The sequence below is a fragment of the Lathyrus oleraceus genome, chromosome 6, assembly GCF_024323335.1.
Source record: "Lathyrus oleraceus cultivar Zhongwan6 chromosome 6, CAAS_Psat_ZW6_1.0, whole genome shotgun sequence".
Lineage (NCBI taxonomy): Eukaryota > Viridiplantae > Streptophyta > Magnoliopsida > Fabales > Fabaceae > Lathyrus > Lathyrus oleraceus.
In genome coordinates this window covers 77,532,435-77,548,452 of record NC_066584.1, presented here as the reverse complement: position 1 = coordinate 77,548,452, position 16,018 = coordinate 77,532,435, and the positions used below count along the sequence as shown (strand labels likewise).

The 16,018-nt window shown below is 32.2% G+C and overlaps 1 protein-coding gene across 1 annotated transcript; it reads right to left on the bottom strand.

The window, feature by feature from the left end:
• Positions 1 to 5,347: 5,347 nt before the first annotated feature.
• LOC127092615 (beta-carotene isomerase D27, chloroplastic) lies at positions 5,348 to 11,325 on the bottom strand. The gene is made up of 7 exons (XM_051031502.1): positions 11,101 to 11,325; positions 10,886 to 11,025; positions 10,509 to 10,601; positions 6,152 to 6,213; positions 5,924 to 6,030; positions 5,740 to 5,832; positions 5,348 to 5,646 (listed from the first exon to the last, which is right to left on the bottom strand). The coding sequence occupies exons 1-7, from the start codon at positions 11,306 to 11,308 to the stop codon at positions 5,606 to 5,608; spliced, it is 744 nt and encodes a 247-aa protein (XP_050887459.1). The 5' UTR covers positions 11,309 to 11,325; the 3' UTR covers positions 5,348 to 5,605.
• Between the last annotated feature and the right edge of the window lie 4,693 nt (positions 11,326 to 16,018).

Genomic DNA, 16,018 nt, shown 5'->3' with positions numbered 1-16,018 from the left:
GAGCATAAATCAGGACCTGAGACCAATCGTGAGAGTCCAGGTCAATCCTCAGGTAAGTCAGTGGTATTTCTCTGAGAGAGTTCCTACCATGCATGCTTTCTCATTGGCCATCCTCCAACAAATCTTTTTCTTCGACCTTTTGTTGATGAGGATGACATCCTTACCCGAGTTAGTGGTATTTCTCTGAGTGAGTTCATATCCTACATGATTTCTCAATGAGCTTTCCCCAAAGTCTTTTCCTTCATCCTTTTGTTAATAAGAATGATATTCTTCTGTGAATCTTTTTCCCTCAACCTTTTATTGATAAGGATGATATTCCTCAATAAATCTTTTTCTTCAACCTTTTGTTGATAATATGCCTAAGTAAGTCTTACTCATTGACCTTCTATTGATTACAATACACCCTATAAATTTTGTTCTATTAATCTTTTGTTAATGGATTTACCCCTCCCCCCCCCCCCCCCCCCCCCCCCCCCCTCTGATAAGTCTCTACCATCATCCTTTTGGCGATGGCGGTCTTTATAAATTATTAATCTTATCGTCATTCTTTTGATGTCGGTGATCTTTACAATGTTTATCTCACCATCATTCTTTTGTCGATGGTGATCTTTGCAAATTGTTGATTTTACTGTCATCTTTTGATGTCAGTGATCATTGTAGTGTTGGTCTCACCATCGTCCTTTTGTCAATTGTGGTCTTTCTAAATTATTAATATTATCGTCATCCTTTTGATGTACATAATCTTTGCAGTGTTGATCTCACCACTTTCCTTTTTTTCGATGGTGATCTTTGCAAATTGTTGATCTTACAGCCATCCTTTTGATGTCGGCCATCTTTGAAGGGTTTATCCCACCATCATCATTATCAAACTTTTTTACTTTTCATTAACTAACTTTGTTTTACTACTAAATATTATTTTTAATATTCGGCTGTTTATTAACCAACTTCATCACTTCATTAATCAACTTTGACATTTCATTAACCAACTTTGTTTTACTACTAAAAGTCATTGTTCATGCATTGTTCACGGTCACTGTTCTCGTGCAGGTGTGGTTCACGATCATTATTTTTCATATTTAATATCAGAACATGGTTAATATTATGCCTTTTATTGGTTAATAAATTATAAGTAAAATAAATGGTTAATAGCGTATATTTTTTTGGTTAATGCAATGATGAAGTTGGTTAATGACACAACTTTATACTTGTATAATGAAATAAATTTTTAAAAATATATAATTTTTAAATAATATATTTTTTATTTTTAAAAAAAAAAACACTATGGTGAACAGTGTATACGATGTACGTATTGGTATCAAATTTGGGTGTCAACATAGCATTGTTGTAAAAATATATTCAGGACCTTTGCTTGGTTGGTAGTCTAAAAGTGTTCCATAAAGTTTAAATGTTTGATTGTGTGTCGCTTGTTCAACGGATCACACAAAAAATTTATATGTGATAGGGATGGACAAATTTGAATAGTCCGATTGAAATCGATCGATCCATTCTCTTTTTTGTTCAAACAGATTGGGTCAAGTCGGGTGTCAGGTGGATTCAGTTGCATATGGTTGTTTGGTCGGGCTCATATCTCATTGCGGATCCGCTGAAAACCAAAATTAACTGAACTTAATTAATATGTATTTTATTTATTTTTATTATTATAGGCTGGCTCATTATAAAAATGAGGTTTATAATGTTGTCACATTATTATCATTTTAATAACCTAATGGTGGTATTGTGATTTTTTTTAAAATCACCATATTTTTCAATTAAAATTCTAAAATAACCTATTTTTCAAAATATTTACGGAAATAACCACGTTTCATTAAGCATGTGTCAGTTGGACTGACGCATCTAATTTCCTAATGAACAGAGACGCCAATGGCTTGGGCGCATGCATGCATTTAAGTCAATTGCATTGGCGCATGCATACATTGCATCAAGTATATGTGCCAATGCATGTGGCGCATCCTCTCTATGCAATTTTTTTATATTTTATATTTTATACTTTTAAATAATTAAATTAAATACATAAATGAAAAATAATGATCAATATTATAATATAAAGTTAAAATACATAACAATTGACAAGAAAATTAATGACTCGCCCGATTAAAACGCCCACATGTTCCACATCTAGGTGTATTAGCCTGTCTTCGATGTCTCCAACGATTTTCTTGAGATGTTTAGGATCTTTGAGTGCGGACATGATGCAATGGTGGCTGGTGTGAAGGTCCGGTGGAAGACCCAACGGTATTTGATAAATTTGTCATCATTTCTCCCCAATAGCTGGGGGATTGTCGCCAACGACGCTTCCGTAATTGAGTTTGGTGCACATGTTGTCGTAGTTGGATCGTTATAGTTGGGGTGGTTTGTGGACGGTATGGTTTCCCTAATTGGGACATTGAATCATTTTGGAAGCAAAGCAATGGTTCATGTGGTGTACTAAAGTCAAACAATGGTTGGGTATTGTGACGATGGGATGTTTGAGTGTTCATTAGTGGGGGCTACGATGACATGACGTTGAATCGTATGAATCATCTAGGTTATAGATTATTGTGGTGGCTGCGTATGGTTATTGGTGGTTAGGATTTGATTCCTGGTTTTGAGTTTGGATGTGTGGCATGAATTGGTTGTTGGTAGGGTGATGGTGTGAGGTTGGTCGTTGGGCTTGGGTGGGTTGACATTGTTCTTGGGCAGGAATTTATTGTTGGGCGTTTGATGATGAAGCTCGTTGGCATGGATCAATCAAATACATTAGCTCAGACACAAATTTTGGCGTTGTAACCGACCTAAACCATGTCATATAATGTTGAGTTGGTCTAGCACCATGTATGATTGGTTCGTTTAAGATGTGTTATCGTCGATTCCTCCAATAAAGACACGTCTCTTTTGTGAAGTCTCTCCAATAGGAATAATCTCATTGACCATCGACTCTTTGTTAATGTCAATCTCCCAAACACGTCGGAGGTCCTGAAATTTGTTGTTGCAGACCGAACTGCAGTTTTACACGGTCACTCTGGTGCATCAACACAATAGTGAAAGAGGATTACTTGCCTGCATATCAAGGGAAATTTCTCTGGCACATTGAAATAATGCAAAGAAAGAAAAGGGGTCACCCAAACAGCACACGTATTCGAATCGAAATGGATACGACGAACAAAATGGTTAGATTATGTAGCTCATGTCCCAACCCGGTCATAATCGTACTAACTGTCCCAGTGTTGGAACAAGCACAACAAGATAATTTTAATTGTAACTCTTTTGCTTTATATTAAAAAAATCATTCATTTCATATGATAATTTTGTGAGGAAATACCATCATAAACAAATACAACACATAAACAACAATACAAGAAACTACAACAAATAAAATATCATCACAAACAAATACAACACATAAACAACATAAATATGTGACTATAACCATCAAAAGAATTTTGAGAGAAGTATACATCATCTTGTGAACGTCTCTGTCAGTTTTAATATCCATCCAGAAACGAACTTTTCCATTTTGGTTGAACGTCGTATCAAGCCATTGAAATCTTCTGATCCTTTCACCATCTGCAAAGTTTCCATCTAACCAACGGTTCAAGGTTCAGTTAAGATGTTCGAATGTATCTAAATTCCAAAGTCGGATCTTCATCGGAGGTTGCACTGCTAAAAATATTAAATCGATATTTCTCTTGTGAATATATGGACACAAGTATGAATATGCAGACATTTTAAAGAAAATTGAAAGAGATTGGAGGAAAATGGAAGAAGAGGGTAAAAAATTGTGTGAAAAATTATGGGAGAGATGTTGTATTTATAATAGGTGAGTGGTGGAGCATTGACGTACACACACGGCTGCAAGCACCATTGCATGTGGCGCACACACATGGCTACACATGCATGCGTCATTGCATGTGGCGCTAGTGCATACAATATTTCAATGCATGCGCCTAAGTCATTGGCGCTTCTGTGCAATAAAAAATAGATGTGTCAGTCCAACTGATGCATGCTTAATGAAACGTGGTTATTTCCGTAAATATTTTGAAAAATATATTTTAGAATTTTAATTGAAAAATATGATTATTTTTAAATTAAAAAAATCTGATATTGTCTACTCATAAGAATACAACACATGAAATATAAAATTTTATGTATTATGTAGTTTGTGGTTTAAATATGATAATGATCAAATTAATGTCAAATGATATTGAAAATATTATTACGTAGTAATAATAAAAAATTGCAATAGTAAAAAATAGTTCTTCTTTAGGTTATTCTAAAATTTTGATATTTTTAAAATAAAAATAAATAAATAAATGTTTTTGAATTTTATAAAAAATGAGTAATTTTTATAGATTTATTCTAATAAATATTAAATCGATTAAACCGACTCATTATCCACCAAATTGATTTAACCGAACCTGCTGAAAACCAAAATTGTATTGACCGAAATTGGATATTAAAAATAAATCATGGTTTGCATGGAATTTAAATTATCGACTCCAAACCGATCCAAACCAAACAATTGTCTGGCCCTAATATGTGAAATGTGTCTTGTTTTTTGTTATTATGGGATCCGGGATTTCGAACCTCGTGAGGATGTTCTTTTGGTGAATCATCAGAGGTTGTGCCATGTTATCTTTGGGAAAGTAGTTGACAATCATAATTAGATATTTGCCTGGCTAGGAGCTGTTATAAAATAACCTAAGATATACATCACATACTAAGCGAATGGAACATGGAAGGTAGGTAATTCATCTCTGACAATGGGTTGATGTGTACTCCCTCCGGCCTTATTTATAAGTAAAAGGCTTCTAATTTTTTTGGCCTTAAATATAAGCAAATGTCAATAAATATAGATGCATTTAATGCCTTTATTCCAAAAGCATCACTGCATTAATTACTTAATATTGTTAGTAGAATACAATTTAATTGAGGGTATACTAATAATTATGTTATCTCTCTCACATGAAATCAAGAAACTTAAATGTAGTTAACTATATTTCTTAATAAATGTAAAACTTGTCTTTTTTGCTTATAAATCAGGCCGGAGTAGTATCTCCTTACATCCTTAACAATTCCTGCATTATCAGATGTGTTCCTTAGCGTCTTGGTTCATTTTTGCCTTGTAAAATTTGTATCATTTCCGCCAAAGAACAGAAGCACGCCCATATCCATACCTTTGATGCTTCATTTCTATCCTAAGGAACTTCCCATGTTGCAATGTACTTTGCAATGAAGGTCATCCAACTATTGGTTGTATATCCCCATATGCTTTCTACAAATAACTCACTTTATAACGGAATGAAATGAAACGGTCGTTGATGATGAAAAAATGAGAATAGAAATGAGCAGGAAAATTTTATCCTAAAATATAGATTTCTTTTTGTTATGTAATCTTCAACATGCAGTATCATTGTCCAAGACAGAGTCTGAATTTATCATTGTCCAAGGACTAAATTGATACTTTATTAAAAAAATACATATGAAGTTCATTGCAGAAGAACTAGATATAATTTGTCCATGGTGAAACAGCGCAGGTTCATTTAGCTCATAGTGTTTATTGTAGAATTTGATCTTTTTTGTAATTGTCATCTCCATAGCTGCTACATTAGCTGAGACAATTTGTTCCATGCTTTTTCTTTGCCTTGCCTGCATTACATGTGAAAATGTTATGTTAGTTACATTATTTTCAAAATAAATGTATGAATATGAAATATTCTCAAAATAAGTATATATTGTTACATAGTTTATAGCAAGGTTGCTTGAGTGCAGGATCATCAGTTGATGATGGTGGTTCCTGGCCAAATATCATCTCACAACTCATATCATCAAAATCTGCAAAATAATCTTCAATTTCAGAACGAAGATAATGTGTATTTAATGTATCTTTCAAAAACTAATTGGAGTGTTTGTTTAGGAACAATACTTGGGACCATGTTGACTGGCATGCCAAAGGAGTCTTTTATGAACACTTGAGATGGCATTTTGCAGAGATTAGTACACATTCCAACACAATTTGTTTCTTCTAAGAATCTGCATGTATTGTTTAAACAAATTTTAGGACAAGATTTATTCATGTGAAAACTACTAGTATATATATTGTGGACAATTTTTTAATGAAGATTAAAATTTAATGAAAGAAAGCTAAAGGTACCTGCACTTTTTTATGTAGACAATGTTTTTTTCTCTTCTTCCATTGACTTCTGATTCTCTCACCTTTACATAGTGTAATGAGATTAATGTTTTAGTCGTTAACAATTCATCAATGACATATTTAAAAGTAAAAGAATATCCATAACCATTTTCTCCCTAGTGTTTTCTTTTTTGAGGTAAACAACTCTTTATCTCTAGATTTGCCTCCGATATTAAATATTTGAACACTTCTAATATGTTAGTTAGGAATGTCTCTTTTCATAGGATTCTTTAACTCTAAAGCATGACATATGTTAATAAATCATTTGTATCTTTAAACCTCGCATCTTATATGTTAGTTATGATTAATGATGCACTCATATGTCATTAGGGAGCATTTTTCCTATCTCCACGTTTAACTTATCCTTATCTAATGTTTATTATATTTCTAATTTCAATTTGAGTCTTACTTTTATTAGTCAATAATATTATGGTTACTCAGTTATGTTTTCTTCTATTTTTGGTTGTGTAGGATCTAAATTCTTGGAGACTAATTGGGACATATCACCTTTTACTTCCATTGCTTATTTATTATCTTCTTTTTGTTTGAAATTTTCATCTTCTAGTTCTTATTTATGGCATTTTCGTTTTGGATATACTTCTTCTTTTGGATTAAAATATTTTGCTTACACTAGAGCTTTAGAAAGTTAAATATCAAAGATATTTCAAATTATTATGGTAGTAAACTTTATAAATTTTCAACTTTATCTTTTAGTAAAGTTGTTTCAATTTCATATGAAGTTTTTGAATTAACTCACTTTGATGTATTGGATCCACCACCAGGTTATTATTAAATGTGAATCTAGATAGATTTAATAACATTTTAATCATGTATCTTATCCTCAGGATTCATTTTGGTCATTTAACTTTAAAAAATATTCATATTGATCCCTTAACTTTTCAAAATGTTTCATTTAAATTTTTTTCCTCTAATTAGCGATGAATCTAACTATTGATTTTTGAGTTTTTATGTCACTAATAAGACAAAAAGGACTAATATGGAACGTTTTGAAGAGTTAAAGAACCAATATAAATCTTTTTAAGTTAAGGGACCAAAATCAATCTTCGAGGTTAAGATATGAGACCAAAAATAATATTAAGTCATCTAGATATTATGTTTCGATTATTTAAGAATATATTTGCTATTGTTGGGTTTGCCATATAAAAAACAATTCTTAATTTTGTTGACATTTATCATATGTTTCATGCTATGATTGAAACTCAAAATAATGTTGGTATAAATAAAGTGCTTCTATGGTAACTTATATGGTGAATATATCTCTAGTAAATTCTCTAGATTATTTGCTTATGGTGGTAGTATTCACCATACATATTTTATAATACCCCGTTCCCTTTTTGTTTTTTGTTTTGGTTTCTTATGAATTTTGGCGTTAATTTATTGTTAATGTTATTCATGATATTAATATAATCTCATCATATGTCACATCAATTTTTGAAAAGGTTAATTGGGTATACAAAATTAAAATTAGGTTTAATAGGTTAATTGAGTTCTATAAAACACGTCTTGTTGCTAAAAATTCTCTCAACAATATAGTATTGATTATGACAAAACCTTTGCTCTAGTGCCCATGATGACTACTTTCGTATTCTTATTTCAATTGCATTTGTTTCTCAAAAATATGTTAAGATTCCATTATAAATTGTGATTTTTAAGAGGAATTTTATATGGTACCTCCACCGAATGTTTCTTATAATTATGAGGAAGTGAGTAAGTTGAATAAGTTACTACTATGATTAGATATTTTGACTTCCACTCTAATGATCAATATTCTACTTTGTTTTTTTTTACCATTTCTCATTATCATATTTTACTCTCATTATTTACTGATGATGTGATTATCATATGTCACATCAATTTTTGAAAAGGTTAATTGGGTATACAAAATTAAAACTAGGTTTAATAGGTTAATTGAGTTCTATAAAACACGTCTTATTGCTAAAAATTCTCTCAACAATATAGTATTGATTATGACAAAACCTTTGCTCTAGTGCCCATGATGACTACTTTCGTATTCTTATTTCAATTGCATTTGTTTCTCAAAAATATGTTAAGATTCCATTATAAATTGTGATTTTTAAGAGGAATTTTATATGGTACCTCCACCGAATGTTTCTTATAATTAGGAGGAAGTGAGTAAGATGAATAAGTTACTACTATGATTAGATATTTTGGCTTCCACTCTAATGATCAATATTCTACTTTGTTTTTTTTACCATTTCTCATTATCATATTTTACTCTCATTATTTATTGATGATTATGTTGATGAGGTTGATGATTTCAAATCAAACTTATTCCAGTTGTTTGAAATGAATAACATATGTGTTTTTACTATTTCTCGAAGATTTGAGTTGTCTACTCTCCTAGAGGTTACTTTATCTCTCAATCTAATATTCTTGAACAAGCTCTTTTTTTTATGCTAGAGAAACAAATATTATTCTTTATTTGAATGAGAAATATGTTCATTCGGAAGGTACTCCTTGTTGAGGTCAAGTGTGAGTAATTGAATCGCACATCGCCTATGGATAGGTAGAATATTATTTATAAGAGAGGTGAATCATATCTCTAATGTCTTGGAGTTTTAGTCTCTCTCTCTCTCTCTCTGAGATTTTGACACTCTTGCTTTCCCCGAACTCTCTCTCTCTCTCTCTCTGAGATTTTGACACTCTTGCTTTCCCCGAACTCTCCAATACTCCTCTACTATATCCCACTTTCATCGCATTTTGGTTGGTATTCTAGTGTACCTTACGATTACAAAACTTGATATTGTTTATAGTGTTCATGTTGTTAGTCAATTGTGTTCTCTCCCACCATAGTACATTGAAAAGCTAAAACTTTGTATCTTTTTCTATCTTCAAAGAATCCAATTTTATATTTGTCTATTTCCCTCATCATTCTCGTTGGAGTTACTTGCTTATTCTTATGTTGATTGAGTTGGTGATCCATAAATCGTAAGTCTATCATATAGTTTTGTATCTTTTTTTACTTTTATTTCTTGGAAGAGTGAGAAAAAAATATATTGTATTTCACTCTTATACAAAAGTTGAGTATCGTATTATGATATTCACCACTACCAAAATAGTTTAGTTGTGTTGGTTACTTTCTGAATCAACTCTCATGTGGTAACAAGAGTGTTATTCAAATTTCACACAACTTACTCTTTGATAAACGCACCAAGTATATTGATAATGATTGTCATTTCACTCGTCATTATTTTCAACAAAGAACAATTACTTTATTGTCTGTGTCCTCCTCCTTCTTAGAGGCGGCTTATTTATTATGAAGATGCATTTTATTAAACATTTTTGTTTCTTGAGTAAATTGATTTATTTTATTTTAACCCTATCATAAAGGGTGTTCTTATTTTTACCGGAATTATCGATTGTTTTGGGCCGTCCATAAGGGCCACAAAGAATGTTTCATAACGAGTGTTGAAGAAGGCATACGGAACATGTGGACACTCGTTCCTGTCGAGGATACATGATCAAACCCTCCATCATATCTCTTATTGTTGGGTCTAATTGAACGACAATATGCACAAGGTGTCTAATCACACACGGACGATTTTAAATCGTCCATACTACATGATGATAAATTCGCGTCATTTCATCTATTCAATTCATCCTTACCTTAAAATTATTTTTTTAAATGTTGAAGTGTTAATCTGATAAATTCATCATCGTCTACATGGTACCAGACGTGTAAAAGGAAGAATAATAATTTTTTAACTTATGTATCATGAACAATTTGAATTGGTGGGAGTAATTATAAACCGTTAGAACAATTCAACGTGGCATCTTATGAACATAGAATAGAGCAATATGTGGGCAAATGACACTGGAATGATTACTGTTACTAAATAGTGGCCAAGATGAGAGTGTTCCACAAACAATGGAATGAGCTGTTTCTGCTCTACTTAATTGAATTTCCTAATTCCTTCCTAAACCCTACATATTTTATTGTGTAAAAATATAACTAATTGAAAATGACACCATGCTTGCCAAGAACAAGGACAACCCCAAATAAAAATTGTAACCTTTTTTAATGGCTCTTATCTTGGTCTCTTTGTTAATGGGTCTAGAATCAAAAGGATGTGTTCTTCCCTAAATTGCGTGTTTCTTTGGTTTATAGGAATTACAAGGCATTGTTGAAATTGTAACCATCCTGATTAGAGTAATACATTTTGATTAATTATTTATTTTAGTCAACATTATACACTTAGTTTATAAATTAAAAATGACACCATGTAATATATATAATAACATATAAAGAAGTCATGAATAATATATATAATTTTACCTCGGAGGGACCGAGTAACCAAGCAAAAAACAAAGTGGTGAAGACAGCAAAATATTCCCTTGCTAATTTTGATGGTGGCATCACTCTCCTTATCTGTAAACATAGTAATTACCATCCACAAACAATATCAATATATATAACTATATATTTATACACAACGCCGATAATCACGTGTGAAAATGTCGGATTGGTGTGGAACTAGACACGAATTTAAAGTCAGAGTAAAGTTTTGTATAGACCGGTCCAACACAGAAATATTTATCACCTTAGCAGGATTTCGATGCTGTATCTGGTGTCAGTGATTCATGAGTAATAATTGATTAATAGTTTGAAACTTGAAAAACACATGAAAAATGAGAGAAACCACAAGAACTCACCACCGAAAGTATTGGCTTTGGAAAGGCTCTATCAAGTGCATCTAAAACAACTTCTTGCTGTTGAATAGGACTAAATTTCTTTGAAGCCACGGTAGCTGCTTCAACAAGGCTATCAAAACCACTCTTATCATTACTGATTCCTGCACGAGATTCAAAACTTATCACAGTTCATCAACAATGAAAAAACACAAACTCCACTCTAAATGAATTATTACCTGTTGCTGCTTGAACACTCTTTGATAAATGGTTTATGGCTAATTTATCAAACCAGTTATCTTTGTATACATGAGTCTTGCTTGATGTTTCTTCTGTGGGACGTGCAAGAACTCCAACGACAAAAGTTTGTTTTGGTTTATGTCTTAGGTTCCAATGAGCTAAAGTTGGTGTTAGGCTCATGTTATGTGTGATCATTTTTGCATCCATTTGTGAGTGTCATTGAGTTTCACGTGGGAGAGAGGATTAATATAAGAGAGGCTTAATGACGACAAATAGTACATGAAAAGCATCTTTGCCCAAAGCGCATGTTTAAGATTCTGTTTTAGGTGTTTTGTTTTGTTGGCTTGTGGTACTTCTAGTTCCATCGACATGATGTGATATATAGATTAATAATTATTAAACTTATGTGTATACTTAAGTAACAAGTTACAGCCGTTTGATTTATCGTTTGATTTAAGTATTTGTAAGTTTAAAAGAAACTAGACACACATCATGTGCACAAGAAACTAGACACGTGTATGGTAGATGTGGATTGGCGCATGTTTTTTCCTATGTTTTGGTCGAGCTTCTGGCACTTTATGACTCTGACCACAAGCTCTAATCTAAGTTTCATTTGGTTAAATCTAACGGTTTTCACTTTCAGGACTTTAAGATCATTCTATTGTTTGTAATAAAAATGTTTTTGGTGATATTTCTACGAACAAGTATAGGATTGTTAGCAATGTTAATGTTAAACGGAGTTTATCAACAATTAGATATCAACAAAACATCGAATTTTATTTGTTTTGAGTATCAGTTGCAACGTGATTATAATGTCCTTCTTTCTTAAAAGGAGATGTTGCAGTATCAAAAGTCAAGAGAACTGGATCAAATATGAAAACCGAAATATTAAATATATTCATACTCAAATTGTGATTAAGAGAAGAAGAAAAAAGTTTTCTAGTCTAAATATTGAAGAATTTTGGTGCATTGATGTGACGACCTTGAACAGGGAAGTCTCTAACTTTTGTATGCATCTCTTTCAATCGAATGATCTTTACCATCCTCGTGGTCTTACCCTAGTAAGGATCCCCCATATTGGCTATAAGCTTCAAAATATGCTTCTTTAATCAGTTTTGTTAGACGAGGTTAAGAGGGGCATTTTTCCATGGATTCTTACAAAGTTCTCTTGCTAGATGGTTTTCAACCTATATTTCTTGGATAAATTTATTTGTCCCCTTCAAGGTAGTTTTATTTCTAAGAGAGGTATTGTTGATACTGCTATCATTGTTCTAGATATTGTGCATCATATGCATAGAAAAAAAGGCAAGAAGTGGTGTTTGTTATTCAATATTGACTTTGAGAAATCGAATGACCTGATGGACTGGCAGTTTCTAGAAAACACTCTTGAAGATTTTGGTTTCCCGACTTGAGTTATTGATCTTACCGTGTGTTGCATCACCTCTTCCTATCTTTCTCTTAAGTGGAATGAGGAAAAACTTGATAAATTTTCACCTAAATTGGGTTTAAGATAAGGAGATCATTTATCCCCTTATCTTTTCCTCTCTGTAAGGAAAATTGTCTCTTCTAATCTAAGTAAATGTTGATTTTGGTCTATAGATTTCGATCAAGATTTTCGGCCATGATCCCTGTCATACCCTAATTTTTAACCCTAAGATCTCACATATCATTGGCATCCTTGCACACAAACAAGGGACCTTTTGGTCCATCCCCTTCTCATCTTTGGGTCTTACTTTTGTATGGATCATCAAGCACCTTTTTGTTGGTATTTTACTTTTGTGTTTATATGTTCATTGTTTATCTAACCAGTAATCAAAATAGCAAAATATGTTTTGTTTTCTTTAAGTTTATTGTGTAAGGTAAGACTTTTCATCAAGAGTATCAACCATGATTCCTCAGTTATGTTCTCTTTAATTCATCAGCATAAGTGTGGCCAACCATTGATTCTCAAGGGGGATATCTTTCAATGAATGATCTCAAAGGATTTAAAGCACCTTTCAATCTCATTTTGAGCAAGAGTACATTAAAGTTTTGTTGCTTACATCTCAAGAAAAGTCCAAGGTTCATGTGTTTATTTCCATGCCTTCTTCAACAAGGTATCTCAAGCTTTGATCATTTTAATCAAGAGACATTCAAAGACACCTTATTTTGAGTTCATATGATCATCCATGTTCTTTTAAATGCAAGAAAAGTCCAAGTACACATGTTGGTTCCAAGTGGTTTGACCAAAAAGTCAACATTTGAAGTCAAAGCTTTAAGGATCACAACTCCCCCAATTCTCAACATTTTTTAATGCTTCTTTTTTCATATGACTCTTCTCAACATCTTGTACAACTTCTCTTTATATAACAAGAGTCAATTATGTTTGGAGGACCATCAAAAGTTTGAAGATATTATAGGTCATTTGTGGACTTAATGAAATTTGACCTATTTTCAAGTGACTTTTTCTCAACTTTCAAGATTCATAAATTCTTTAAATTTCAACATTTGAGGCTGATTGTTTTTGCACAATGTCATTTGTGATGCCCTCTACAAGTTTTCTTCAATGATCAAGGTCAAATTATGTTTGAAAAGCCATGGAATTTATTGAGACATTACAGGTCATTTTCAGCCATTGAACACTTGAATTTTTCTAAGTTACATAACCAGTTTTTCATGCAACCTTCAACATACCATAACTTTATGCTCAGGCATCCAAATGAAACCTTTCTTGGCACATTATATCTTTGGTATGATGTAAACACATTGCAATTTTACAACAATTCCCAAGCTCTGAGACCTTTTGAAGTGCTCTAACCAGATCGAGGTTCATCAACTTCTGATCACCATTTGGACAAGGTAGTTTTGAGCATCATTTAAACTCAAACAAGTTACCACAATGTAGTCTTTCACTGTCTGATGTTTTCCCCTAACTTATCTGGTGTTGATTGATCATGTTCATCATTTAATTTTACTTTTCGTGGATTACTTGTTTTTAAAACTTCTCTGAAATTCTCCATGCTCAGTTTAGATAAATAAATTTTGAGCATGAGGTTGAATTCGTTATGAGAATGCAATCACATTGGTAGTATTCTCATGTTTGAATTTTCCAAATGCTAAAACTCCAATGAGGGATCATCGAGGAAGATGACCAGAGTTATTTCAGGTCATCTGAGTTTGGCCATACACATTGGCAATTTGAAATGTTCTGATTGGTCCATTTTGAATTCGATCTCGTGTTTGAATCTGGCAAATTTTGACCATGCGCCCAAATCTGGGAGTTGTTGGATCTGCCACGTCAATTCATGAGGCCAGACTCAACGCTCTGTATTTTTTATGATTTAATTTCTTTTTCTTTTTCATCTTTAATTGCTTTTTCTTTAAAAATTCATAGTAAATTTATCTTTTATAAAAAAAATCCCAAAATAATTTCTAAAATTTTCTTTTATTTTTCTTCATCTGATTTTTATTTTTCCATATTTTATTTTCTTGATTTTCTATTTTTCTTGAATTTTCTCTTTTCTCATTTGTTTTAATTGGTTTAAAAATACTTTTATGCATTTAAAATTTCTGAAAACAATTGTTTTATGTGTGTATTTTATATCCAACCTTCCATAATTTTCTTGGTCATTCATTTGGTGTTTTGAAGGGCTTTATGGATTTTCTCTTTTATTTTCCTTTTAAAATTTATTTTAAAAATATTTTTGATGCATTTTATGCTTGTTTGACCTTTGTTGACTTCTGTTGTCCTTGGATCTTGGCTACTTTGATCATAGGTTTCATCAAACTCAACGGATCTTAGGTGTTGATGGGGTGAAAACCCTAATCCACCAAGATGGATGGTTGATTTTGATGATGACTTAATCAATCTTTTGATCCAATTTGGGTTTGGTTTCTCTTCTTCTTCTTCTTCTTCTTCTTCTTCTTCTTCTCTTTTTCTTCCTTTTTCTTTTGATCAAGTGTATGGTTTGTGTCCATCTTATTCATGATGTGTGGATTGTTACTTGATGAACTTTCATCATTTCAAATCTACCTCTTAATTGATCATGGATCATTTAAGGCACTTTGGAATGATGCATAAGTTTGTCCTAAATATCATGGAGTATTGATTAATGTAATAGACCATTCTCCTAGAATTTGTGCTTGATCCATTCTCTTTTCTTTTTGTGTGTGGCATAGCTTTAGGAGAATGATTTACATATCATTTCTCTAGCATCTATTAACACAAATATTATTAATGACCGGTCTCAGATGGTTGTGACTTCTACATAAGTCCAATTACGATTGCTTAACATAGCGCTAAATTTGTCCTGAATCAGAAAGTAAGTCATGTTCACAAGTGAGATTGTAAGTCTCCTACTCCCCATGATATTATGTGAAAAATATTGTCTCATTTTCACCTAAGAGAGTTAGTGACATACTTGTTGATTTTATCCAAGTTGGAGTCCTTCTCATGGTGATGTAGAGTTCCATATTTTCATGCTTGTGGGTGAATAGTTGAGTGTTCTCCAAAAAATGACAAATTATTTTTATATTCTTGATTACTAACATAACTTACTAACATTTTATTGTATTAACTTTATTTTAATGTCATTTATCTTATGCTCTTTATTTCTAGCTATTTACTTTATGCTTTTATTTTAGCATCTCATATCATATTGTTTGTGCTTATACAATTTGCTCTTTGTCCACTTGGACCTTTGTTTATGTTTATGCTCTTTTTCCTTTGTCCATTTGGACTTATTTTTATTTTAAAGACATTAATTGAGGGAAAAATACCTAAAAAATTGGTTCTCTTGATTCATGGACTTGAGGCTACTATCATTGGCATTGTTATGGAGTTATAGACTTAGAACTAGGATCTTGACCTTTGCTTTGGGAGTTTGTAATTTGAGACCTTGGCATTCATCTGGTACCTTTTACTTTGGATTTCTTTGA